We start from the raw sequence: 27,082 nt of genomic DNA, 5'->3' as shown, positions 1-27,082 counted from the left end.
CAGAAGGGTAAAAAGCAGGAGCCAAAACTTCCCAAGATGTCTCTCTGGCATTTTAGATTTTATTTTGTATACTTAAGCATAATTTCTTTGTTCCCATTATTTCCCCTCCATAATCCTTTTTTAATACGTCAGAGTATCAATCACGGCACCCCAAAATTATATATGTATTAGATTATATGCAAAGTGCAATGGTTTTATAGAGCATCTTATATCAGGGTGTAGCAAATATCTTTTTTTAAGCTCTTTGCTGAATTTATTACTCCCTAAACCTTGTATTAATTGTTTTAATTATCCTAAAACACAGGCCTCAATATGGGTGTTGCAAAGCAGCAAGTTTGTTCGTCAGCTTATTGGGGAGGAGTCCTTTATTTAATATGCACTTTTTAACTCCTTTGGGTGTTGACGTAAAAGGTATGGTTTATGTTGCTGTGGTAGGAATGAGTTGAGAGTAGGTACCAGCGGATGCCAGGTAACACAATGGTTAGGCTCACTCTGTGATGGTGAGCCTGTCAAGTGCAATTCGTGCAGAACAGATTTTGTATTTATTACATTTGTCTTTTTTTGCTCAGGGCCTTTGCAACATTACTTCAGAATGCTATAATTCTTCAAATCGTTTCAAAATATTGAGGACAGTGGACAGCAGAGAAAGCTGATGGTTGGAAAAACAGAAAGAGAGGACGCCAACCTTTTTACTCCCTGGAAGTCCTGCTCTTGCTTGCCTTGTTCTGAGCTGTAGTGGATAATGGCGGTCCACGGATCAATTGCTATCTTCTCTGCCTGGGACTACGTGGTTTTGGCTGCAGTGCTGGTCATCTCTGCCGCTATTGGCCTATATCATGGATTTGCTCACGGTGGGCAGAGGACGACGTCACAGTTCCTGATTGGAGAGAGGGCCATGACTGCCATTCCGGTGTCAATGTCTCTCACCTCCAGTTTCATGTCCGCAGTGACCATCCTGGGCTCGCCCGCTGACGTGTACCGCTATGGAGCGATATATGCCCTTTTTGCTATTTCCTACACTTTTGTGAGCATCATTACTGCCGAGATCTTCCTCCCTGTTTTTTACCGATTGGGAATTACTAGTACCTATGAGGTAGGAGATTGTTTGGAACTCTGTTGAATTGCAGATCTTTTATCGTGTCTCGTACTGATAATAGCTATTCTTGAACGCTATGTTCATCACAAAATCTACATAAAACCTGTTTTTATTGCATTACCCGAAATGACAAAAAAATATTGTCTTACTTATTGCTTATTTATAGTGACAGGGGCAGATTTACAAGCCCCCTGCGCCACCACTACGACACTTTTCGTGACGTACTGGTGGCGCAGGGGGCTCTTCTATATTTAGAAGGAGAGGAAAAGCCACCCTGCGTGACTTTTCCTCTCCTTGTAAATATGGCCCCTTCACATGCAGCATTGTGCGTGGAAGGGGCGTTCCATGGGTGTTGCTGTGGGTGTTTCCACGCAACATCCATGGAACAAGACACATCTCCAGATTTACGAGAAATCGTAAATCTGGAGATGCGTCTGAATGCTACGCCACCCTAGAGGTGGCGTTGCGAGGCGCAACGAGGAGAAATGTTTTCATTTCTCCTCGTTTTTTTCCTCTTTCAATGCGTGCTGCATTCTACAGCACGTATTGAAAGAAGAAAAAGCCTCTTGTGATTGTTTTTGTGCAAGAAGGTGCCCCTTCCTGCACATAAACAATCTCCCCACGACGCAGGCATCCTTGCACCATGGTGCAAGGGTGCCTGCGCCGGCGCATGGCTGCAGTTTGTGCGCCAGCGCAGGGGAAGCACAGAGATGCAACATATTCTTGTAAATGTCGCATCTCTGTGCTTTCCAAACTAACGCAGCACGGCGCAGCAAAATGACTTGCTTCACCGTGCTGCTTTACTTTGTTGTAAATCTGCCCCACAGTTTTTAGAAATCCAGTACAGCCGTTGACAATAGAATGTTGTCTATTTTTTTCCCATTTGCTGTGTAAGTGTTATATTGAGTAGCAAATAAGGGCATGTTAGAAATCATTGCTCATGTCAATATTGTAAAAGTGACCTATATGGTTCAATTACACGTGAAATGCATTGTTTTTTGGTAGTATGGGTACTGGCTGGTTGTAGTTAGGATTGTGCTGCCATAGGAAATGCATTTTTGTGTTGCTAATAATTTTGGTACCGTTTTATGAATTTCCACAAAAGGTTCCAGAAAAGTGCTACTTTTTGACTAGGTTGTGCATGGAGAGTGCCAGCATGATCCATGAAGTGGGGGTCCCAAAACACATTTTCCCCATTCATTTTCCATAGGAACTTTAGATACAGCTACAGTTCAAACAGCTGAATGTATTTACACCAAATTTGGCAGAAAGGTAGATCTTGGTCCAGAAAGAGTGCTTTTGTGATTTGAGGTAAATATGTTAAGTAAGCTTTGACCGATTAATGCTCCAGTACTTTGTACATATCACGCCATGGAGGATACGTGTATCTGACATATCTCAAGCTGAAATCTGATTGGCTGCCACCACATCAGCAACGATGTGGCAGCAGCTATCTTGAGACTCAGGGCTCAAACCGGAGTCCTAAAAAAAGGTTAAAAAAGACATAAAGTGACAGGTTAGGGATACCCTGACCCCCTGGGGCCCAAAATATATATTTTTAAAACTTTTAGTGTGAATCAACAGCAGATCCACAAATCAGTAGCAAAATTTAAAAAAAGCGCACGCTCCCATGCTACAATTGAATAAAAATGCAGGGTGGTCCAGGGCCCAGTGGTGCTGCACAAATTATATCTTAAGGGGAGCGGGGCATGTGGCCCCCCTCCTGGAGCCTCTGTGATGCCCCGGAGATCGCATACCTGGGCTGTATTCCATATTAAAAGGGGAAGGGATTACTTGAGCTCCCTTTACAAACCTTTAAAGGCAATGGGGACCCCATGCCCATGCCCAAACAGAATTTAAATGGGAAGGGGAGCACATGCCCCCCTTCCTGAGCCTCTTAAGGGCCCGGGAACCCCATCCCCCAGCCAGCTCACAGACTGTGCCCTGGAGTACCCACCCTGTGAAACAGTCGTTTCCCTGCCCGCATAGGTGCAGGCAGAGAAACATATGTTTGCTCCCACATGAAAAGAGCATTTTTAAATCTCCCGCCAAGTGGGAGCAAACTTGTCCTCCCTGGTTGCAGGAGTGTGGGCAGATTTCTGTTTCCTTGCCTGCTCTTCTGCGGGTAGGGAAATGCATATTACTCCCACCAGGTGGGAGCAAACAAAGACAGCTTCTCCCGCACGGTGGGAGCAATGCTGGCTTCCTCAGCATGCGGGGAGCCAGCTGGAGAGGCTGTGACCATGAGGCGCCCCCTGCAGGCCTGAACTTGCTGTTTTGTTAGTGCTCTGGGTGGGCACTGGTTCACCCACCTTAAAAAATGAGAGTCCTGGGGGATGGGGTACTGGGGCCAATTAAGGCTCAGGTTGGGGAGCAGCGTGACCTACCTCCCCTTTTTATAGGCATTTGGCCCCAGGATGTGGGGTCTCTGTACCTATTAAGGCTGGGGAAAGGGGCCACATGGCTCCCCTCCACTTTTTCATGGGCCAAGGGTTTTGGGGGTCCCAGGGGCATATTGAGGCTCTTGGTGGGGGGTCACTCGCCCCCTCCCCTATATTTATGTAATGCGCCAAGGGGATGGGGTCCCCAGTACCACTATTAGCTCAGAGAGAGGGGCAGAGCACCCCTCTCCCCATAAAGGCCTTGGGTGTTGGTTTCCCTGGGGCCCTTTAAGGCTTCAGAAGTGGAGCCACGTGCCCCTCTTCCCTTTATAAATATATTTTGGCCCTGGATTACAGGACACTGGGGCCCCAAGTGGCTCAGGGAGGAGGGCGAGTGCTCCCTCCCCTTTAAAAAAAAAGGCCTTCGGGGATGGTACTTGAAGTGGCTTGGGAAGGGAGGCTGCGCTAATGGGATGGATGCAGGGCTTGGCTTTCGGCCATGCATGGAAAGGGGTTGGCTGCCTGCAGGGTGGTTGGTCACAAGGCTTGCTTTGCACACAACCATTAGTGGGGGGTTGGCTTTGCATATGGTAGCAAAATACTACTTTACTTAAAAAAAACAGTAGAAATTCACTGAAAAAACAAAGGTTAAAGGTACGTTAAAGTTAGGTGAGAATTTCACATCTTCCTTGACATCATTGATAATATTACTGCAACATTTGTAAAGAAAATATTCTTGAGAAAACTGTGCATGGTGGGGTTCCATGGGAGTGAGCGCTCTGATTGGCTAACTGTTGGATGAACAGAAATTAAATAGCCTCCATCACTGTATATAAGGAAAGAATGCTGGTGTTGTGAAAATGATCAGAAAAAGCTATATAAGGGGGCAGGATAAAGGCAACCTGCCTTCCTACTAATTGAGAGGAGGTCTCTAAGGCATAAGTACTGTGATGAAGCAAACAGTAAATTCCGTTAAAAAAAATTGTGTGATCTGTCTGGATTATGAAAAAAAAGAGGTGGGTAGTTTCTCCCCATCACCCTGGGGAGGAGTCTCAGTGGAGAGGCAAGTCCCTCCCCACACACTACTATACACGCCGGTCACCTTGTGGAGGAGTCTCAGCAGAGAGGTGAATCTCTCCCTATGCTATACTATGTACACCCCTCACCCTTGGGTGTTGTCTCAGTAAATAGGCCAGTCACTCTGTATACCGTACTATGCACACCTGTCATTCTGGGGAAAAGTCTCAAAGGAGAAGCCAGTCCCTCCCTACACCCTACTATGCACATCTGTTGCCTAGGACAGAAGTCTCTGCGGCAAGGCTAGTCCCTCCCTACACCCTAGTATGCACACCCGTCACCCTGGGGAAGAGTCTCAGCGGAGAGCCAAGTCAATCCCCACACCCTACTATGCATGCCCGTCATTCTGGAGAGGAGTCTCAGTGGAGAGACCAGTCCCTCCCTATACCATACTCCACACACCTGTCACTCTGGGGAGGAGTTTTAGTGGAGAAGCCAGTCGAATAAGCTATTAATGGAATCATGAATGTGTTACGTGTTCCAACTCAAGCAGAACAGACATTGATTCAGAGTGATTTGGGTACCTTACTGTACCAGACTACAAGTCAGTGCCTTTCGAAAATCTATTTGTTAAAGCTCCACAGAATAACTCCAGTTCCAGACTGTAGAGCAGAATTGCTGTCAACATTAGTTGTAAGACAGATTTCAAAATATCTTATGCCCATGCTACAAAGGTGTAAATCAGAGGTCAGTAAAATAAATACTGATATCACTAACTTTAAAGCTGGTCAGATATCAACTTATAAGAAAACATACACTACTCTCACCGTCATTTTCCATTAAGGAGAGTCCATTAACTACATTAACTAAGATCACTACCCAGTATACCTAACTAATTCATGCGGCTGGGCTGAATGTAATGACTTGTGTCTTATATTAAAACTTTAAATCAAAGGTTACCATGGAAACTTCCAAGGGCTCTATTATGTAAAGGGTGCATTTCCCTGTCTGCTCACGGCACACCTTAAAACAGGTGCACCGGACGCATGCACGGAAAGTGCACTCCCTCCAGGTCAGCCGTGAACTCATGATGCCCTGGGGGCAGTGCATTCATTGAAAATGGAGCGGCTGGTTTAAAGCCGTTCCATGTTTCACAGTGCAGGCGGCAACCTGCCTGCACATTTAAGGGGGATTAGAGATCCCCTTGCAGGTACAGTGAATGACTGCACCCGCCTGCAATGGAATGCCGGGGGGGGGGGGTCCATCCCCTCCAGAGGGCTGCCATCAGGGGCGCACTGATAGTGCGCCATTTGACAGCTTCTTTGCCTATGCAACCGCTTCTGTAAGATGGCGCGGATGCAGAGCCAATGGGTTTCCCTCTTTTGCGTGGGGCCACACCCCCATGCAAATGAGGGAATGGCCTCTGAGATAGCTCTGGCGCTTTATGTGCACCAGTGCTATTGGTATTACAGAAGGGGATGCACAAGCAGCTATGGTCCCTTCTGTAATCCCAAAGTGCCCCGGGGCATGCAAAGCGGGCAAAATGGTTACAAATTGTTACCTCATATTTTTAGAACCAAAGGTTTAATAAATATAATGTGAGAGTATTTTATGTACATTTAAACATTCAAAAAGTGTGCAAATTCATGTTTAACATCGTCATGTGGCCTTGCAAGCATAACAACCATTTAAAGAACTTTTTTGAATACCACTAAAGGAAGTTTCTACAGAAGAACTTCATAATTTTGAATGTGCAGATGATATACTTACAAAATTACTTTTGTAATAGGCATATGTTAGTGATTAAAATGAAATAATGATTGACTATTAGTGAAGTTCAGTACCTTTTCTTTACTATTTTATTGAGACATACACTGTAAATATATATATATATCAACCAAAATCTACATTTACACCTCTGATGTTACATGACAATATAAATATTTTCCATGAACTTTCTATAGCGGAACTAAAAAGATTATACTCTGCTACAATGCGTGATCATCATAAGTATACACCACAAAATAATTGTCACATACAACTTATGAAAAAACTACAGGCCAATGACAACATCATAGTTCGCCAGTCCGACAAAGGGGGCAATGTGGTGCTATGGCCCAGGGAACTGTATCTAGAGGAAGCCCTTGAACAGTTAAACGATCATCACTGTTACAAGAGGTGTGACATTGGCACTGTCAAGCAGGCACAGTTTGAATTTTACACACAACTGGTAGCCTGGAGAAATGCAGGATTACTTAGTCAAGATGAACTTAAATTCCTCAAAAATGATCATCCTGCGATGCCTGCAATGTATTTTATTCCCAAGATACACAAATGTGCTTACAAACCCCCTGGTAGGCCTATAATATCGGCACGTAAAAGTTTGATGGAGAATACGTCTGTTTACATCGATGCCTTTCAACAGGATCACTTGAGGGCTTTGCCCTCTTTCATCCAAGATATGGGTGACTTCCTGAGAAAGTTGGAAGGCGTTACATGGGTCTCTGACTATTGGTTGATAACTCTGGATGTCACATCCCTTTACACAAGTATATACCATCAGGATGGCCTTAAAGCCATTAATCATTACTTAGGCAAGCGGCCTATTCAAATGTGTAATCATAACAAGATGTTAATATCCATGATTGCTAAATGCTTAAATAACAACTTTTTCATGTTTCTTAATCAATTTTTTCAACAGGTTAGATGCGTTGCAATGGGGGCCTACTTCTCCCCAAGTTATGCCTGTCTACATATAGGCATGTGGGAGGAGCAGGTCCTCTATGGCTAACATCATGAAGTCTTTACCAAGCATGTAATTCATTGGTATAGATATATCGATGATATTTTCTTGATTTGGCGCGGCACAGAACAACAGGCCATAGACTTCATTAAATTGATCAATATTAACACACTCAACTTACAATTTACAGGTAACCTGAGTCAAGAGCTTGTCTGTTTTCTAGATGTTGAGGTGTTCATCAATCATGATAAATTGGAGACCAGGTTATTCAGAAAGCCTACGGCGGGCAATACCGTACTACATGCTGCAAGTCACCATCCAGGCCATCTGATTCGCAGTATCCCCTTCGGGGAGATGCTGCGCATCAGACGCATCTGCAGCACTGAGTCTGAGTGTATCACAGCACAGAATGCCAGTAAAGTGAGATTTTTGGCTAGAGGGTATGCCGCCACCATGATTGACAAAGCTATTATCAAAGCTAATCACATTCCTAGACAGGCTGTCCTGGCAAATAAGAAAATCATTGTTCCACAAGCTTATGGCAAAGAACCTACTAGACTAATTGTAACATATAATCGCCAGCATCAGGCTCTGCGTAAGATCTTTAAGAAAAATTGGAGTCTGGTGCGTAATGACCCTGTCATTGGGGATCTAATGTCAGCTACTCCTGAGATTACTTTCAGGAAAGCATGGTCCATGCACGATTCTTTAGTCAAAAACAGTCCAGAATTAGTCAGCAACAAATCATGGCTCCACTCCAGTAAGGGATTTAGAAGGTGCACCGCTGCAAAGCTTGCAGATATGGTGTCAACAAAACTGAGTATAAAATTCCCTTCCGTGATGCCCCGATGCCAATCTACAGGATGCTCACTTGTGAGACTGTTTTTGCGGTCTATGTGCTGGAGTGTCCGTGTGGCCTGCAATATGGTGGTAGTACCAAGTTGCAGGTGCACAAGAGGATACTCCAGCACATTAGAGCAATTGTTGGGAGTGATGCATCCTATCCGGTGGCAAGCCACTTTAAGGAGTACCATGACAATAAGATTGAGCTTCTGAAGTACTTTGTAATTGACTCTGTGTTGCCCCTCAGACGCGGAGGTAATCGCGAAGCTCTTCTGCGAGCGCTTGAGACTAAATATATTCTAGAACTGGATACCAAGACACAGCTAGGTTTAAATGCCAGTGAAGACTTTTTTACTTGCTTTAATAGGGTTTTATGTTCCAAATTGCTGCACACATTGTTTTTTTTTTTTTTTTTTTTTTTTATAAATTTTATTGAACAATAAATCAATTACAAGCATGGGCCTACAACCACCAGGGCCGGCCGCTAGATTCAGAAAGGATCATACAGTTGTTAAGGTAGTAGTAGACTCCCGGGGCCCAGCCCCGTACATGGCTCCGGATAGTCCTAGGGAAGCAGGATACATAGATTTAACATAAATAACAACTAAAAACAAAAGGCGAGGCATAAGGGCAAAAAGTGTGGGTCAGGCTACATCCGGGGGACTCTAATTCAGACCTTCAAATAGCTATCAAGAGGAAGGAGTACTGATAGGTCGGGGGGGGTCACGGGAGAGGAACGTCTATATTCGGTTATTCCAATAGTCGCAAGGAACCATCAAGGGTCAGGGGGACAAAGCAATATCATTGTCCACTAGGGGGGGAGTACATATACCCCCACGATACGCGTTCCATTGTCCCCAGATTCTACCCCATGCCCCCGGTTTACCACGAGCCACATACACAGTCTTCTCCCTGAACATGCACCAGTCCATGTTCTCCTTCCATACGGACACGGTGGGAGGCCGCTGGGAACCCCAAAGCTGCGCTATATCTCTCTTGGCAATCATGTTCCCCAGGGCCGCCCACCGAGTGTGAGCCGCGTTATAATCATTGGGCTCCCACACATTCAGGACACAGCGACGCACCTCGGGCAGCAGCGCAACCCCGGTGACTTGTCCCATGACCACATGAACCCGACGCCAGTATTCCGCCACCTCGCGGCACTCCAAAAGGATATGGAGAAAGGTGGCACTGAGCCCACAACCCCGCTTACAGAGTCCGTCTTCAGAAAATCCCATCGAGACTAAACGGGGGCCCGTCACATACACCCGGTGGAGAATCTTAAGCTGGACCAGGCGGAGACGGGCTGGAATGGCCACTTCCTTGGGGGACGACAGTGCGGACTGCCAGTCCTCGTCGTCCAATTCCACCCCATCCCCCGTCCACGCCTCCCGAAGGCGCACCAAGAGGTCAGCCCGATGGTTGATAAGTTTTTTATAAATTAAAGAGATAGTACTGTCGGGGACATGACCATCGAGTATGCGGTCCTCGAGGGGCGAAGAAGCCGGGATCTTGGTCCCCTCCCTAAAAACAGAGAGCAGGGCATGCCGAACCTGGGCGTAGCGGAAAACTCCCTTTCCGTAAGTTCGTATTCGCTCTGGAGCGCCGCGAATGTTTTAACCGCACCCTTAATCCATAAGTCTCCCACTCTGCTAATACCAATCGTGTCCCAACGTTCAAACCCCTTCGTTGTCCAGAGGCTTCCCAGTCGGTCGGAGGCAAACAGGGGAGTAGCACATGTTAACCGCTCACTCCAGCCCATGGCTACATTGGCCGCCTTCCAGATCCGTACCGCAATCTTAGTAGGGCCCGTAAGGGTCCGTCCAGCCGAGCTGGAGTAAAGTGCCCTATTATAGTTTCCGCCGGGAAGCAGGAATTTATCCATCTCATACGCCGGATTCAAGCCAGGCGCATACGTGGCATGGTTAATGGCCGATAGCTGTGAGGCCCAATAATACCTGCGAATGTCGGGAAGCGCGATGCCCCCGTCATACCAGGGGAGAGTAAGCTTTACCAGAGCGATACGCGCCCGTCCGTCCCACACCAGTCTCCTCTGCAGGCTCTCCACCTCCCGAAAGTGCTGCACACATTGTTATGATAATTTCTTGGCCTTGCCTCCTGAACTTATGAAACTTTATTTAATATTTATTCACTTTTAGTACTTTATTGCACTAGCACTTTGTATGGTTATATACATGGACATATGACATATGGCCCACTTGGGCATGTTTATATATATATATGCCTGCCTGTTGTATAATAGCCAGAGCCAGTGAACAAGGGCAAGTGTGCCTGAAACACGTTTGGCAATGTGTTGGCAAGATAATTTTCGCTGCAGAAAACAACGCTGAATATCCCGCAGTCTTCCAACAATAAAGGAATATTTTGCACAACGCATGTGGCGCCTTCACTTGGGGAGCACCCTTTTCGTTTGGATATATATATATATATATATATATATTACCTACTGGCGATCGCCAGTAGGTAGTAATAGTTGGGACCTATTTTCCATAGGAAATCCGCAACATTCTATTTGGAATAACGTTGGCGCCGATTGACGAATATTCGCGAAATTTTCCAAACTTTTGGCCAGCTCCGGTCCGCTCCTATCCTGAGAATTTTACGGTGATTCGTCAAGCAGGGGCTGAGAAAAAAGGGGGGTCCCAAAACACGTTTTCCCCATGCATTTTCCCATAGGACCTGTTGACGCAGCTACAGCCTGAACTTCTGAACGGAATTACACCAAATTTGGCAAAGAGGTAGTCCTCAGTTCAGACTCGTGCCTTTTGCTTAAATGGTGTAAATCCGTTCAGTAGTTCCTGAGAAAATTAGAGTTAAAAAGATAGCTATATCTGGGCGGAGCCTAACCACACATCTCATCGTGAGATCTGATTGCCTGTCAGTACTTCAAGAAGTGTTGGCAGCCATCTTGGGACCAATATACATGATAGCACCTCATTAAAAAGCATTGGAGTTAATAGAAGGTTTTAAGACTTTAGTTACATTATAAATCATTTGTTGATGGTACCATACTCATTTTAGGAATTGTGGTGTGTTCTAAGGTGATTTTACCATGTGAAAAAGCCTTCTTCTGTGATATCATGAATCATGTTTGAGAGAAAACTATTTTTTCATGCTTTTCCCACAGAGGTTAGGAAGGTGATCTATAAGCTAAACTGAGAGCATATTTTCTGTAAATTCACATTATCTTTCTCAGTCATGTGAGAATGAAGTCTGACATTCTCAGTAAAACATGTACATCCAACAAGGGCAGAGACTGTCAGTTGATTCCTTTGTGTTCTACTGCAGATTCCCAGAGTGTTCTAAAGAACAACTAGAGCGCTAACAGTCCTACTTATGACAAATGTATTGCACACCTGAAGCCATCTTGATTGGAATAAAGTGGTAACTCTTAAAACATTTAATTTAAAAAGGTACAAAATGAGGGGGTTCATTTTGCCATAGAAAGTATGATTAGTGCTGCAGAAAGAAAAATGAGGGCACATTTTGAGTGACTTCTCAAATCCTCTTCAATTTCATTAAAAAATTCTGACATGCAGACTGAAACATGCACTTTCAATAGTGCTAACATTCAGAATTTATGGCAAATGTGTGACACGTCTGAATGCCTTCTTGATGGAACCAAATTAAAAAAACGGAAAGTATTTCCTACTGAGGAGACTGCAGTAAATGAGGAAATTAGGAAACTTCATAACAAATAAATCTCCCACGATGGCCAGCAGAGACAAAAGAGCCCAAATGTAGCCCAAACATCACCCAGATGTAGCCCAAGTATAGCCCAATGACAGAATGTCCCAGAGTGTTCTTAAGAACAACTAGAGCGCTTACTATCTTACTTATAACAAAAGTATGGCACACCTGAAGCCATCTTGATTGGAATAAACTTGTAACACTTAAAACATTTAATTTAAAAAGGAACACAATGAGGGGGTTCATTTTGCCATAGAAATTATGATTAGTGCTGAAGAAAGAAAAATTAGGGCACATTTTGACTTCTCAAATCCTCTTCTATTGCATAAAAAAATTCTGATATGCAGACTGAAACATGCACTTTTAATACCAGCAGCAGACCACCGTGGTGAGCAGTAGCTTTACTACAGTGATCTAATGAGCAACTAGAGTGCTAACATTCAGAATTTATGGCAAATGTGTGACATATCTGAATACCTTCTTGATGGAATCAAAGTAAACAACTGAAAGCATTTCCTACTGAGGAGACTGCAGTAAATGAGAAAATTAGGAAACTTCATAACAAATAAATCTCCCAAGATGGCCACCAGAGACAAAAGAGCCCAAATGCAGCACAAATATCACCCACTTATTTTTTGTGTTTTTGCAGTTTAACTTGTCAGGTATTGGAGTGTTTTACATGAGCATTGGTTACATCACACAAGATCAAATTCATTTTGGTTGTAGACATGGGGAGATTAAGTGATTTGACCAGAATCACAGAATGTTGAGCTGAAGCAGAAACTCAGCTCTGGAAGTAACACCACATCCTCTTCCCTAAGTGCAACATTTAATCAAGTGGTCAACTGGATAAAAAACATAAAGATAACAAATAATTTAAAAGTGCTTTGTCGCTATTTGAAAACTCAGAAAATATGTCCTCATTTTAGTTTTTTTAGAGCACCAACCATAATTTTGATGCAAATAAGACCCTCTCATATATGTAATTTCTAAAGGAAATACTCTAGGTATTACAGTTTTGATTACATCAAGATGACGTCAGGCGTTCCACACTTTTGTAATAAATATAGAATGTTAGCAATCTAGTTGTTCATTGGGATACTGTTGAGAGGCAGAGGCCAGGGGCACGGACTCTGAAAATTGAAGGCAGGAAGGAGAGTGCAGAGGCAACTATTTGACCACACTGGGCAGGCAGGAAGGGCAGTGGCAGCACAACAGACTATGGAGGGCAGTGGAAAGGGGGGCAGGGGCAACAAACCAACAATACAGGACTGGCAAGAGAGGCTGTGGCAACATAATAGACCATTGTGGGCAGAAGAAAGAGGCAGTGGTAGTACAACCATACATGCCAACAGACCCGTTTCAGCCAGGAAACGTCCAATGTTTTTAAGCTCAAATGGGCTTTATTTGATCTGTCTCCTGTCTACAATCTCCTCTTTTTCAATGTAACTCAAAGGGGAAAATCAATACCCCAGTTTTCTTTTCAAAATCTCCCTCTTACCAAGTTCAAAATGTTCGCAAGTATGGTACATTGGATCATGGTAGGCAGGAGGAATTGGGGTAGGGACATGGACTCGGATAACAGAGGACAGGAGGGACATGGAGAGGTGCACCAAACAGACCCTACAGGGCAGGCATCAGGGTTTCCAGCAGCACAATACACCACACAGAGCATGCGGGATGGGAGTGCAGCACAACAATCCATAGAAAGCAATAGGGAGGGGACAGGACCATGCACATGGACAAAAGAGAACAGAGGGGAAAGAGGCAATGGTAGCTAGCTGACCATAATGGACAGACAGGAGAGAAAGATGCAGCATAACAGACCATAAAGGGCAGGATGGATGGATCAGGGGCATTACAATGGAACAGGCAAGCCAGGAGGGAGGGAATAGGGGTCTGCACATGGAAACAGATGGCTGGGGGCAAGGGGGCAGGGCAGGAGCAGCAAGATGGCCGTGGAGGTCAGGCAGGATGGGCACTAGAAACAAGACACACCATGGAGAGCAACAGTGAGACTATGATGGCATACACACAGACCATGGAGGGAAGGTGGGAGGGGGTCAGGGGCAGCTAGCTGACCGCACAGGGAAGGTAGGAGGGGCCATGGCAGCACAGAAGACCATGCATGGCAAGCGGGAGGGTTAATGGCAGCACAATGGCTATGATGCGAAAGAAGGAGGGTGCAGGGGCATGCACAAAGGACCATGGAGGATAGAAGGGAGGGTCAGGACCTTGGCACAGACAAGAGAGTTCAGGGGATGGGGCCTCACAACAGACCGCTTGGGGCAGGCAAGAGCAGCAGTTGCAGCACAACAGACCAGGGAGGGCAGAAGGGTGTGACAGTAAAATGGACCATCGAGGACAGGAGGAAGGGGATAGGGGCATGGCATGTGGACAGGCAGGGTGGAGGTTGCAGGGACATTTTACAGTCATCTTACAATGCTAGGCAGGTGGGAGGGGAGTGGCAGCTCAACAGAACACTCAGAGAGATAGGAGTGGCAGGTCCATGGAACATGGTGGTCAAAAGGATGGAGCAGGGGCATGCAAAAAGACATTGGAGAGCAGGGGGAAGGAGAATAGGGGCAGCAAGCTAAGCACAGAGGCTAAGCAGGAGGTCAATGATGGGCCATAGAATTGGGCAATGGAGGGCAGGAGGAGTGGACTGGTACATCATGCTAAATGGAGGGCAGTGGCAGCACATCAGACCATGCATGGCAGGAGGGAGGAGGCTAGTCCATGGATTCAGACAACAGAGTATAGGGAGGAGGTGGATGGGGCAGCAGGCTAACTGTTCAGAGAAGGTGGGTATTAGGAACTTTATTGTTTTTAAAATGTGTGTCTGTGCGAACTACTTAAAATATAAACAAGTATGCAGCATAATCTCACTTTTATTCAGGAAGAAGAGGACGTTTGTGACTGTGACTCCAGGCTCACTTGGCAGAAACACCCCCTGACCCTCCATCCCCCATCGCAAAATGTAATGCCCGTGAAAAGGGTAGGTGGACGCAGTGTTATATAGAACATAGTCCTGAGAGCACGATTGAAAATGAAAACTAGATATAGTATATGGTATAAACTATGCACCAAAAAGTGATATAAGATGAACCGGGGCATGAAATATAATATGCAATACATTGTGCGCAATGACAGATTCATTGGAGAGCGCAAGATAGCACAGGCACTAGCGCGTGCTATGCGATATGCGCCTTGGAGTGTAATATGCACAGGGCAGTGTTGTGTAACCTAACTAGTCTCTAAAGTTGTAATATAAAATATGTGCTGGGGAGTGTAACGTTGCATATGCACTGTGACAAAGATATGGATGCCATATTGTAATATGTATGGCATAGAGCTGTGCGTTATAACATAGGCATCGAGGAAGGCATGTTAGATGGGGCAATATAACCCGTGCGAAGGCAAGTGTGGCATGACATATTCACGGGGTGGTGTTACAGTGCACATGGGCTAGAGAGTGTCATAGCATGCGCACTAGCTGGTGGAATACAACACAGAGGTGTGTGGCACTCGGCGGGCACTGGCGGGTGTAACACAGCATTGGGCTCAGTCAGGAGCACGCTGTGACTCTCAAGTGAGGTTTGTCTCCTTTCCAGAGAGTAAAATAAAAAGTATTACACATCCGGCGGTGGATGTGTGTTTTATTAACCGTGAGGGGGGGTTTCAAGCATAGTTTGGTCGAATTTTTGTCGAATCCCCTTTGAATGGCTTGGTGTGCGTGTGTATTAAATGTGCCCGTCAATAGCTACCCATGTTTGTATAAATAAACGACAAGGGTGTCTACTTGGAGAGTACCCACCGGCGGGGGCGCCGGGATTAGGCATGGTAGGGCGTCAGACACGTCAGAGCTTCTCTAGCGGTGTAAATACATTCCACGTGGATTCATTGTATGCATAGTCGCCTTTTAATGAACATCACGTAAATCGTCATGGTGATAAGTACGTACGGTTTGTCCAGCATGTCCTAGGTGTTTCTATAAATATATATATTTTTAAATAATAAAAAACAAAGGCCGGCCCTGGGGGATGGGGTCCCCGGGGCCATAAGTGGCCTGAGGAGGGGGGCAACGCAGCCCCCCTCCTAAAGATTTTTTTTTAAAAAGGCCATGACCCGGGGGTTGGGGTCCCCGGGGCCGATTAAGGCCTTGGGAGGGGGGCCACGCGCCCCCCCTTCCAAATTTATTTTATTCAACAAAAAAAATTAGGGTTCATGCCCTGGGGAATGGGGTCCCCAGGGCCAAAAAATTAGAAAAAGAAGGGGGCCACTCAGCCCTCCTTCTTAAAAAAATAAAATAAATACAAGACCGGCATCGCCCCGGAGGCCACGCCCCTCCTTGCAGCACTCTGCAAACGCGCCCCCTGGCCAGTTGTAAGTTGGGGAATTATTTCCCCTTCAATACTGAGGGTCCCTGAGGGCCAACTAGCCCAACAGGTATCTCCAGTACGCGCCAGGGAAATGCGTTGCAGACAGGTGTTCTGAGGCCACGCCCCTTTTTACACCTCTATGCAACGCAGCTCTGTGGCGCTTACTGGAGGTACCTAGTGAGCTAGTTTGACCCTAGGGACCCTTAAGATTCATTGGGACTTAATCTCTCAACTTAGAACGGCCACAGGGTGTGTTTACACAGTGGTGAAGGGAGGGGACAGGGCCTGAGGTGACGTGTGCCAACACGCCCTGTGGCGCGTTTTAAGTTGGGGAAATAATTCCCTTTCACTCCTGAGGGCCCCTGGGGGCTAACTGGCCCACCAGGTGCTTCCAGTAAGCGCCACTGCTCTGCGTTGCAGAGAGGTGGTGCAGGCCGTGCCCCTTTTTACACCTCTCTGCAATGGAGCTTACTGGACGTACCTAGTGGGCTATTTTGCCCCTAGGGACCCTCAGGATTCAATGGGACTTAATCTCTCAACTTAAAACGGCCACAGGGCATGTTTACACAGTGGGGAAGGGAGGAGACGGGGCCTGAGGTGACGTGTGCAAACACGCCCTATGGCGCGTTTTAAGTTGGGGAAATAATTCCCCTTCAATCCTGAGGGCCCCTGGGGGCTAACTGGCCCACCAGGTGCTTCCAGTAAGCGCCACTGAGCTGCGTTGCAGAGAGGTGGTGCAGGCCGTGCCCCTTTTTACACCTCTCTGCAATGGAGCTTACTGGACGTACCTAGTGGGCTATTTTGCCCCTAGGGACCCTCAGGATTCAATGGGACTTAATCTCCCAACTTAAAACGGCCACAGGGCATGTTTACACAGTGGGGAAGGGAGGAGACGGGGCCTGAGGTGACGTGTGCAAACACGCCCTATGGCGCGTTTTAAGTTGGGGAAATAATTCCCCTTCAATCCTGAGGGCCCCTGGGGGCTAACTGGCCCACCAGGTGCTTCCAGTAAGCGCCACTGAGCTGCGTTGCAGAGAGGTGGTCCAGGCCGTGCCACTTTTTACACCTCTCTGCAACGCAGCTCTGCGGCGCTTACTGGAGGTACCTAGTGGGCTAGTTGGACCCTAGGGACCCTTAGGATTCAAATGAACTTAATCTCCGAACTAAAAATGGCCACAGGGCGTGTTTACACAGTGGTGAAGGGAGGGGACGGGGCCTGAGTTAACGTAGGCAAACACGCCCTGTGGCGCGTTTTAAGTTGGGGAAATAATTCCCCTTCAATCCTGAGGGACCCTGGGGGCCAACTAGCCCACCAGGTGCTTCCAGTAAGCGCCACTGCGCTGCGTTGCAGAGAGGTGGTCTAGGCCGTGCCCCTTTTTACATCTCTCTGCAACGCAGCTCTGTGGCGCTTACTGGAGGTACCTAGTGGTCTAGTTGGACCCAAGGGGCCCTCAGGATTCAAGGGGACTTAATCTCCCAACTTAAAACGGCCACAGGGCGTGTTTACACAGTGGGGAAGGGAGTGGATGGGGCCTGAGGTGACGTGTGCAAACACACCCTGTGGTGCGTTTTAAGAGGTAGTTTTAATCCCCTGCCCTATTATATACTAGGGGCTTACAGAGGAGGTCATGCTAATCACAGGGGGACCCCAACGCATAGTTTTCCCTAGTGTATGTAGGTGTTTTCACTGTATTCTGAGTGTCTTTTAACGTAGCACTGGCTCTAGGACTGGTTAGTCAGACTCAGTTACCACAACTATCCTTCTGAAAAAATTGAGGGTACAGGATGATTTTGCAACAAGGCGTCTTTCTGCTCTTCTGTTTGTTCTTTCTGCACGTTATCCTTCTTCCGGCACTTTTCTTCGTCTTTGAGGACTTCTGTTGCTTCTTTCTGCATTTCTTTTTTTCTTTCTGTGCGTTTTTTCTTCTTTCTTCACATGTCCTATCTCTGTAGGCATAGTTAGAAATTAGCATTTAAAAAACCTTTGAAATTCACTGAAAAAACCATAGGTTTCAGGCACGTTATAGTTAGGAATTAGCATTTAAAAAACCTTAAAAATTCACTGAAAAAACCATAGGTTTCAGGGGCGTTATAGTTAGCTGGACTTTTCACTCGTACAAAACCATTGAAATTCCCCCGTTATAGTTAGTTCAGCTAACTATAACTCGCGCGCCCGCAATGCACTGCTGATGACGTCACATATTACATCACTCATGACATGGTCAGTGACATCACTCATGACATCACTGATGACATCTCAAATGACATCACTGATGACATCACTGATGACATCATCCAGTGAATGTGTGTTTTTCTGAAAATTACATATGTTTTATATATGTATATCTCAAGGTCGATGGAAGAATAAATGGGTATATAAGTGTCTAAATGGGTGATTTGTTTTTGAAAAATTTATTGTATAACTGACTGATTAAGTGTATCTTAGTGAATTCATGGCTTAGTGAGTAATGTTTAAATATGCGGGGGTGCACGGTGAAAACCCCCCCCAAAAAAAAACATTTTTTTTTTTTAATACGTAGTTTATAGTAAAATAAATATATAAAAAAAATAATAATACATACATAACTTACCATTTAAAAAACCGAAAAAAATTCACTGAAAAAACCATAGGTTTCACACACGTTATAGTTAGGAATTAGCATTTAAAAAACCTTGCAAATTCACTTAAAAAACCATAGGTTTCACACATGTTATAGTTAGGTGGATATTTCACTTGTAAAAAAACAATGAAATTCCCCCGTTATAGTTAGTTGAGATAACTATAACTCGCGCGGCTGCCACTCTATCACAAGGATGATGTCATCAGTGATGTCATGAGTGATGCCACTGACCATGTCATGAGTGATGTAATATGTGACGTCATCAGCAGTGGATTGTGGGCGCGCGAGTTATAGTTATCTCAACTAACTATAACGGGGGAATTTCATTTGTTTTTTACGAGTGAAATATCCACCTAACTATAACATGTGTGAAACCTATGGTTTTTTAAGTGAATTTGCAAGGTTTTTTAAATGCTAATTCCTAACTATAACGTGTGTGAAACCTATGGTTTTTTCAGTGAATATATATATATATATATATATATATATATATATATATATATATATATATATATATATATATATATATTACCTACTGGCGGTCGCCAGTAGGTAGTTATAGTTAGGACCACGTTTCCATAGGAAATCCGCAACATTCTATTTTGAATAACTTTGGCGCCGGTCGACGAATCCTCGCGAATTTTTCAAAATAGGTGGGGCGCTCCTTCCCTGAAAGTCTCGGGGGGATTCGTCAAGCGGGGGCTGAGATAAAAGGGGGGTCCCAAAACGCGTTTTCCCATGCATTTTTCCATAGGACCTTTAGACAGGGCTACAGCCCGAACGGCTGAACAGAATTACTAGAAATTTGGCAGAGAGGTAGTCCTCAGGTCAAGGAAGTGCCTTTTGTAGGTTTGGTGTAAATCTGTTCAGTAGATTCTGAGAAAATAGCCTTTAAATCAATATATATATCTGAGCCAGCTTACGGTGCGCTTACGGTACGCTTACCGTACGCGTACGGTGGCGTGCGCGAGCACGATTCTGATTGGCTCTTAGATCTTAGTAAACATTCGAATCGGTCGAAACCAGGAAGCGGCGGCCGCCATTTCGTGTGTTTCACTCAGAAAAAAAAGAGTGATAACAAGAAAAGGGGGCAAGGAGGAGAGTTACAGACCCCCTAACATTTGTAAGGGGGTCAAAGAAGGACAGAAAAGTACAAAGAAAACATTTATTGATTTTAAAAAAAATCACGGGGTACGCGTACGGTAAGCGTACGGTAAAAAAATAAATAAAAAAAGAAATGAAAATCAGATTTAAGTGTTTAGATATTAGGGGGCTCTAAAAAGAGCCGTTGTGTTTATGAAGTGATTTTTTTGTGGTACCTACAAGTAAGTACCGATGCAGAGTCTAAGGTTCAAGAGGAAGACTCTGTTCCCTTCATCATTGAAGTGCACACCATCTCCTCTATAAATGTCTTGCATGTCATAACGCAAGTTGTTGTAGTAAATGGAACCCATACCATAGTCACGGAGGAAAGCAGAAACAGATTTGTTGACGTGCTTTCTTGCTTTGTCAATCTGCGGACAGAAATGATTGGACCAGTTCCATTTTTGCCTTTGGCATATGTTAGAAAACACAAAGGCAGTTTTAGGGAAAAGTGAAAACAGTTGTGCAAAGGTGTCCTTCATAAGCATTTCCAGACCTACCCCAGTCAAAGTGCCTAGGTCATTGCCACCACAGTGCACTATTATGAGGTCAGGGTGTTGGATGTGCATGAAGGATTTCACCAATGGCATCAATTGGTGCCACTTTAACCCTCTCTGACCAATCCATTTAATGTCTACATTTGGCAAAGCAAGGTCTCTCACCATACCTGTTTTCTCTGCAAACTTTTCACTCCAGAAGACATAGCTGTGCCCTACAATCCACACTGTGAACATCTTCAAAGGAGAACTGGATGCACTCAGGAGGTGTAATTCAGTAGAATGGCAATATGAAAAGAAAGACAGTTTGGAAATGGAGGCATACATATTTTTTTCATAAAAAAAAGAACTGATTGGCTGTTTCATACCATTCTAGAATAAAAACTAGGCTGTATGTGTAAATTAATAGAAGCATGTTTTGTATTGGTACAGAAAAATGTGTTACCAAAGAACAGTACTATGGATTTGCTGTTAGGTTTGAAAAGTCAAGCACTCTTGCTCTGTGGAATTGAAACATTGTTTGGCGAACTTCTGACCTGACTCCACACAGCAGTGTTCCATGAGCTGTTGCTATGGTAGCAGGCAGAAGTCAAGTTGGGGTAAGGGTACTAGGCAGAAGTCAAGTTGGGGGAAGGGTACTTTTGGAAAAGGGTTGGTTTTCTACCAATAGAAATGTGTGATTACATTTGAAAAAAAGGGGCAAGCACTGAGATTTGAAACTAACATGTATATGTGTGGAAAAAGAGAGGGAAAGTTTGCCATTATCTGGTTCTGCTGAGAGGAGAGAGGTGTAAAGAACAGAGATACTGACTCTGATAATCTGCTGTTTGAGTGCCACATTTCTTTCACAACTAACTAATTTTAAAGGTGAGTTTAGAGTTTGAGAGGGGATGTATATGGTAAATTAAGAAATGAATAATAGAAATGCAATTCTTTTTGTTGAAGTTGTGTTTATTATTTTCTGTTTTGGGAGAAATTTAAATGTGAGGAACAAGTAAAATAATATGGACTATGTTTTCACAATAAATTAAGGTGTACTGGTATAATAAAAGAATAGTTTAAGGGTTTGAGGTTGGACTCAGTAATGCAAATACATTCAGCATCACTAAGGCTGGTTGCCCTTGCTGGAGTGTAGGCAGACACCCAGGTTACAAATGATGCTGGTCTGAAAAAGCAGTTTGGACATGTGCTTTTTAAAAAATCTGAAAAGTGGATTCATAATGTGTCAGTCTGTAAAAGTGTTTATCACTTGCCAAAAAAAAGAGCAGTAAGTGTGCTTTCAAATTGGCAAAGAAATTTCGTTTTGTGACTAATGTGAAAACATGACTCTGTGTGCAAATAGGAATTACAGGCAGAGATTTATTGCGTATTGCTCTGGTGATTTCACAGTTGCATTAGATGGAAAGGGGGAGCCATTTTTTGGTGCAGAAGCAGACTCTTAGCACACAGGTAGCTGCTTACCATGTGGAATCATGCACAGTATTCACAAGCGAGTGGGGTTTGAGGTTTCAGTCAGTAATGCAAATACATTCAGCATCACTAAGGCTGGTTGCCCTTGCTGGAGTGTAGGCAGACACCCAGGTTACAAATGATGCTGGTCTGAAAAAGCAGTTTGGACATGTGCTTTTTAAAAAATCTGAAAAGTGGATTCATAATGTGTCAGTCTGTAAAAGTGTTTATCACTTGCCAAAAAAAAGAGCAGTAAGTGTGCTTTCAAATTGGCAAAGAAATTTCGTTTTGTGACTAATGTGAAAACATGACTCTGTGTGCAAATAGGAATTACAGGCAGAGATTTATTGCGTATTGCTCTGGTGATTTCACAGTTGCATTAGAAGGAAAGGGGGAGCCTTTTTTTGGTGCAGAAGCTGACTCTTAGCACACAGCCAGCTACTTACCATGTGGAATCATGCACAGTATTCACAAGCGAGTGGGGTTTGAGGTTTCAGTCAGTAATGCAAATACATTCAGCATCACTAAGGCTGGTTGCCCTTGCTGGAGTGTAGGCAGACACCCAGGTTACAAATGTTGCTGGTCTGAAAAAGCAGTTTGGACATGTGCTTTTTAAAAAATCTGAAAAGTGGATTCATAATGTGTCAGTCTGTAAAAGTGTTTATCACTTGCCAAAAAAAAGAGCAGTAAGTGTGCTTTCAAATTGGCAAAGAAATTTCGTTTTGTGACTAATGTGAAAACATGACTCTGTGTGCAAATAGGAATTACAGGCAGAGATTTATTGCGTATTGCTCTGGTGATTTCACAGTTGCATTAGATGGAAAGGGGGAGCCATTTTTTGGTGCAGAAGCAGACTCTTAGCACACAGCCAGCTACTTACCATGTGGAATCATGCACAGTATTCACAAGCGAGTGGGGTTTGAGGTTTCAGTCAGTAATGCAAATACATTCAGCATCACTAAGGCTGGTTGCCCTTGCTGGAGTGTAGGCAGACACCCAGGTTACAAATGATGCTGGTCTGAAAGAGCAGTTTGGACATGTGCTTTTTAAAAAATCTGAAAAGTGGATTCATAATGTGTCAGTCTGTAAAAGTGTTTATCACTTGCCAAAAAAAAGAGCAGTAAGTGTGCTTTCAAATTGGCAAAGAAATTTCGTTTTGTGACTAATGTGAAAACATGACTCTGTGTGCAAATAGGAATTACAGGCAGAGATTTATTGCGTATTGCTCTGGTGATTTCACAGTTGCATTAGATGGAAAGGGGGAGCCATTTTTTGGTGCAGAAGCTGACTCTTAGCACACAGGTAGCTGCTTACCATGTGGAATCATGCACAGTATTCACAAGCGAGTGGGGTTTGAGGTTTCAGTCAGTAATGCAAATACATTCAGCATCACTAAGGCTGGTTGCCCTTGCTGGAGTGTAGGCAGACACCCAGGTTACAAATGGTGCTGGTCTGAAAAAGCAGTTTGGACATGTGCTTTTTAAAAAATCTGAAAAGTGGATTCATAATGTGTCAGTCTGTAAAAGTGTTTATCACTTGCCAAAAAAAAGAGCAGTAAGTGTGCTTTCAAATTGGCAAAGAAATGTCGTTTTGTGACTAATGTGAAAACATGACTCTGTGTGCAAATAGGAATTACAGGCAGAGATTTATTGCGTATTGCTCTGGTGATTTCACAGTTGCATTAGATGGAAAGGGGGAGCCATTTTTTGGTGCAGAAGCAGACTCTTAGCACACAGCCAGCTACTTACCATGTGGAATCATGCACAGTATTCACAAGCGAGTGGGGTTTGAGGTTTCAGTCAGTAATGCAAACACATTCAGCATCACTAAGGCTGGTTGCCCTTGCTGGAGTGTAGGCAGACACCCAGGTTACAAATGGTGCTGGTCTGAAAAAGCAGTTTGGACATGTGCTTTTTAAAAAATCTGAAAAGTGGATTCATAATGTGTCAGTCTGTAAAAGTGTTTATCACTTGCCAAAAAAAGAGCAGTAAGTGTACTTTCAAATTGGCAAAGAAATTTCGTTTTGTGACTAATGTGAAAACATGACTGTGTGCAAATAGGAATTACAGGCAGAGATTTATTGCGTATTGCTCTGGTGATTTCACAGTTGCATTAGAAGGAAAGGGGGAGCCTTTTTTTGGTGCAGAAGCAGACTCTTAGCACACAGCCAGCTACTTACCATGTGGAATCATGCACAGTATTCACAAGCGAGTGGGGTTTGAGGTTTCAGTCAGTAATGCAAATACATTCAGCATCACTAAGGCTGGTTTCCCTTGCTGGAGTGTAGTCAGTCACCCAGGTTACACATGTTGCTGGTCTCAAAAAGCTGTTTGGACATGTGCTGTTTTCAGAATCTGAAAAGTGGATTCATAATGTTTCAGTCTGTAAAAGTATTTATCACTTGCCAAAAAAAAGAGTAGTAAGTGTGCTTTCAAATTGGCAAAGAAATTTCGTTTTGTGACTAATGTGAAAACATGACTCTGTGTGTAAATAGGAATTACAGGCATAGATTTATTGCGTATTGCTCTGGTGATTTCACAGTTGGATTAGAAGGAAAGGGGGAGCCTTTTTTTGGTGCAGAAGCAGACTCTTAGCACACAGCCAGCTACTTACCATGTGGAATCATGCACAGTATTCACAAGCGAGTGGGGTTTGAGGTTTCAGTCAGTAATGCAAATACATTCAGCATCACTAAGGCTGGTTGCCCTTGCTGGAGTGTAGGCAGTCACCCAGGTTACAAATGGTGATGGTCTGAAAAAGCAGTTTGGACATGTGCTTTTTAAAAAATCTGAAAAGTGGATTCATAATGTGTCAGTCTGTAAAAGTGTTTATCACTTGCCAAAAAAAAGAGCAGTAAGTGTGCTTTCAAATTGGCAAAGAAATTTCGTTTTGTGACTAATGTGAAAACAAATGTAGTAATATATTTAAATAAAATAAAGGATTTTTTTTTTAGTTTTTTTCAGGTATTGCTGAAGAGCAGTGAACAAAATTTAAGATGCCTACAAAATCCAGAGTAAAAAAAGAGCACAAAAAAAACCTATATTTGAAGACAACTGGAGGACCTAAGTTAGTTGAAGATGCTCATGTTGGGAAGAAGAAAAAATCTTCTGGTAAGCAAACAAAAGATTTTCTAAGGAACATATTCAAAGAAAGGAAAAATGTACAAAATGTCTGTACTGGAAAGAATGATTTCAATCGAAAAGGACAGGAAAAAATTGAGAATTTAGTTAATGCAAATATACCTTCTGCAACTAAAAAGATAAACTTAAACAGAAAAACAGCGTTTAAAGAGATACGTAGAAAAATGTTTCAGAGGAGAGTTATGTCCAATTTGATAAAGGATGTGAAGAAATATAAGCAAAAGGCAAAGTTTTATAAGAGAAAAAAAGAAATTGAAGCCATTGCAGCAAAGGCATTAGAATTAAAAAGGAAACTATTCATTTTAATTTTGAATAGGATGCGCACATTAGACAAAATGGTTAATGTACTGAAATCACATAGCAAAAGGAAAAGAGTAGTGAACAGAACAAACTTTTGTAAAGTGTTTTTAGGAAAATGGATGCATAGTTCAAGTAGTGAACCTTTTTTTAATGAAGAGAGTTATTTTCAAAGTAATAGTTTGCTGCATGCAGTTGACACCAGAGGTCGTGCTTATGAAGTGAAAAATGGTTGCATAATGGAGAAGGAGATAATGGTTCCAAGAGATGAGGTACAAGTGATGGCGGATGAGGCTATGGGGAGACGTCCTAAAGCCCCAGTGTACACTTGGAATTGTAGTAGTATTTGCACTGTGCGTCAGGAATCTATTGATAAATTTCGTGAGTTTCTAAGAGAATATAGCAAAAAAAGTGTGAAACAGAAGATTAAGGTGCTTCAAAGTCTAGATCCATGCAGAGTGAGAGAGAATACTGGTTTGCAGGGTCATTCTCTGGCTTGTCTATCTAGAAAAGTGTGTAATAGTGTTTTCCATCATTTTAGGATGCTGGCTGTTCATCATACTGAAATGAGAAAGTTTGTGAGACGGTTGTATTTTGCTAAAAGTCCAGCAATAAAGTTAGATGAATTGAATAGGGCTCTGTTCCGTGGAACGGTATCAGATGTAGAGAAGGTTGTTGATGAAATTCAGTTTTGTTACTTTGGTCCTGAACAAAACAGTGCAGAGAAGGACACAGTAAATGAGGAAGAAGTGGAAGAAAATGTAGAACCCTCTGTAAGTAAGACATTTAATGATCACATAACAAAATTTGCAATAATCTCTAATGAAAGACCAAATATTACTTGTATTTGTTGCCGCAGAACTCATTATAGAAAACAAACCAGGTATGTTGATCTCTACAGAAAGAGTGAAAATGAAGATAATTATAAGTGGAAGGATTTTGCCACCTATATATTTCTTGAAAATTGTTTTGAATTGGGTGAAGTTCAGCGTATTTGTAAATACTGTTACAACAAGTTAGAGGAAAATAGAATGCCGACCAGAGCTGTACATAATAATTTAGAATTGGATGCTATTCCTGCTGAACTTTCTGAATTAAATACATATGAGTCTATACTCATTCAATGTGTTCATCCGTTCCAGACCATAGTACGTATGGAGCCCAAAACTGGTAAATTACCTCCTTCAGATTTACTGAGAGGTTTAAAAGGTAGAGTGGTGTATTTGCCCTTGGATTTGAAAAAAAATATGGAAACTATTGATGCGGATACTTTGGAAACTGAACCATTAATTATTCTGGTTAATGGTGTACCTACAAAGAATAAGAAGATTTGGCAGGAGCTGGTAGATGTACGGAAAGTACAAAGAGCAAATTTGTATTTGAAAAGGAATAACAAATGGTATGAATCAATTTATATAGAAGAAGAAGAAGAAGAAGATTTACAAGAAGACACAGAAACACCAACTGGACAAATTGAAAAAGTGGACAAGTCAAAGGAAGAAGAAATTTATGAACATTTTAGCATACATCCTCTTCATTCAAAAGAAGTTATGGGAGACAATATTGATCTATTTCAGATGAAGAAAGCAAAAGGAACTCCCGTGAGTGTATGGGAGGAGAGCTTGGAAGCTCGATGTTTTCCCCAGCTGTTTCCTAAAGGAAAAGGAGGACGATACGATGAACGTCCGGAACAGATTCCAGCTTCTGAGTATCGGACTACAAGACTATATGCTGAAGATCCCAGATTTCGACAAAGTATTCC

General features: G+C 43.5%; 1 protein-coding gene across 1 annotated transcript in view; it reads left to right on the top strand.

Moving 5' to 3' along the window:
* The first annotated feature begins 742 nt into the window (after positions 1-742).
* Positions 743-27,082, top strand: part of LOC146855939 (sodium-coupled monocarboxylate transporter 1-like) — a 363,001-nt gene continuing 336,661 nt past the window's right edge. The window contains exon 1 of the mRNA XM_085650685.1: positions 743-1,093. Within this exon, the coding sequence (XP_085506811.1) occupies positions 743-1,093 (351 nt within the window). The remainder of the gene's footprint in view (positions 1,094-27,082) is intronic.

Source organism: Triturus cristatus, chromosome 4_1 (genome assembly GCF_964204655.1).
Source record: "Triturus cristatus chromosome 4_1, aTriCri1.1, whole genome shotgun sequence".
Lineage (NCBI taxonomy): Eukaryota > Metazoa > Chordata > Amphibia > Caudata > Salamandridae > Triturus > Triturus cristatus.
This window is presented reverse-complemented; position numbering and strand designations above follow the sequence as displayed.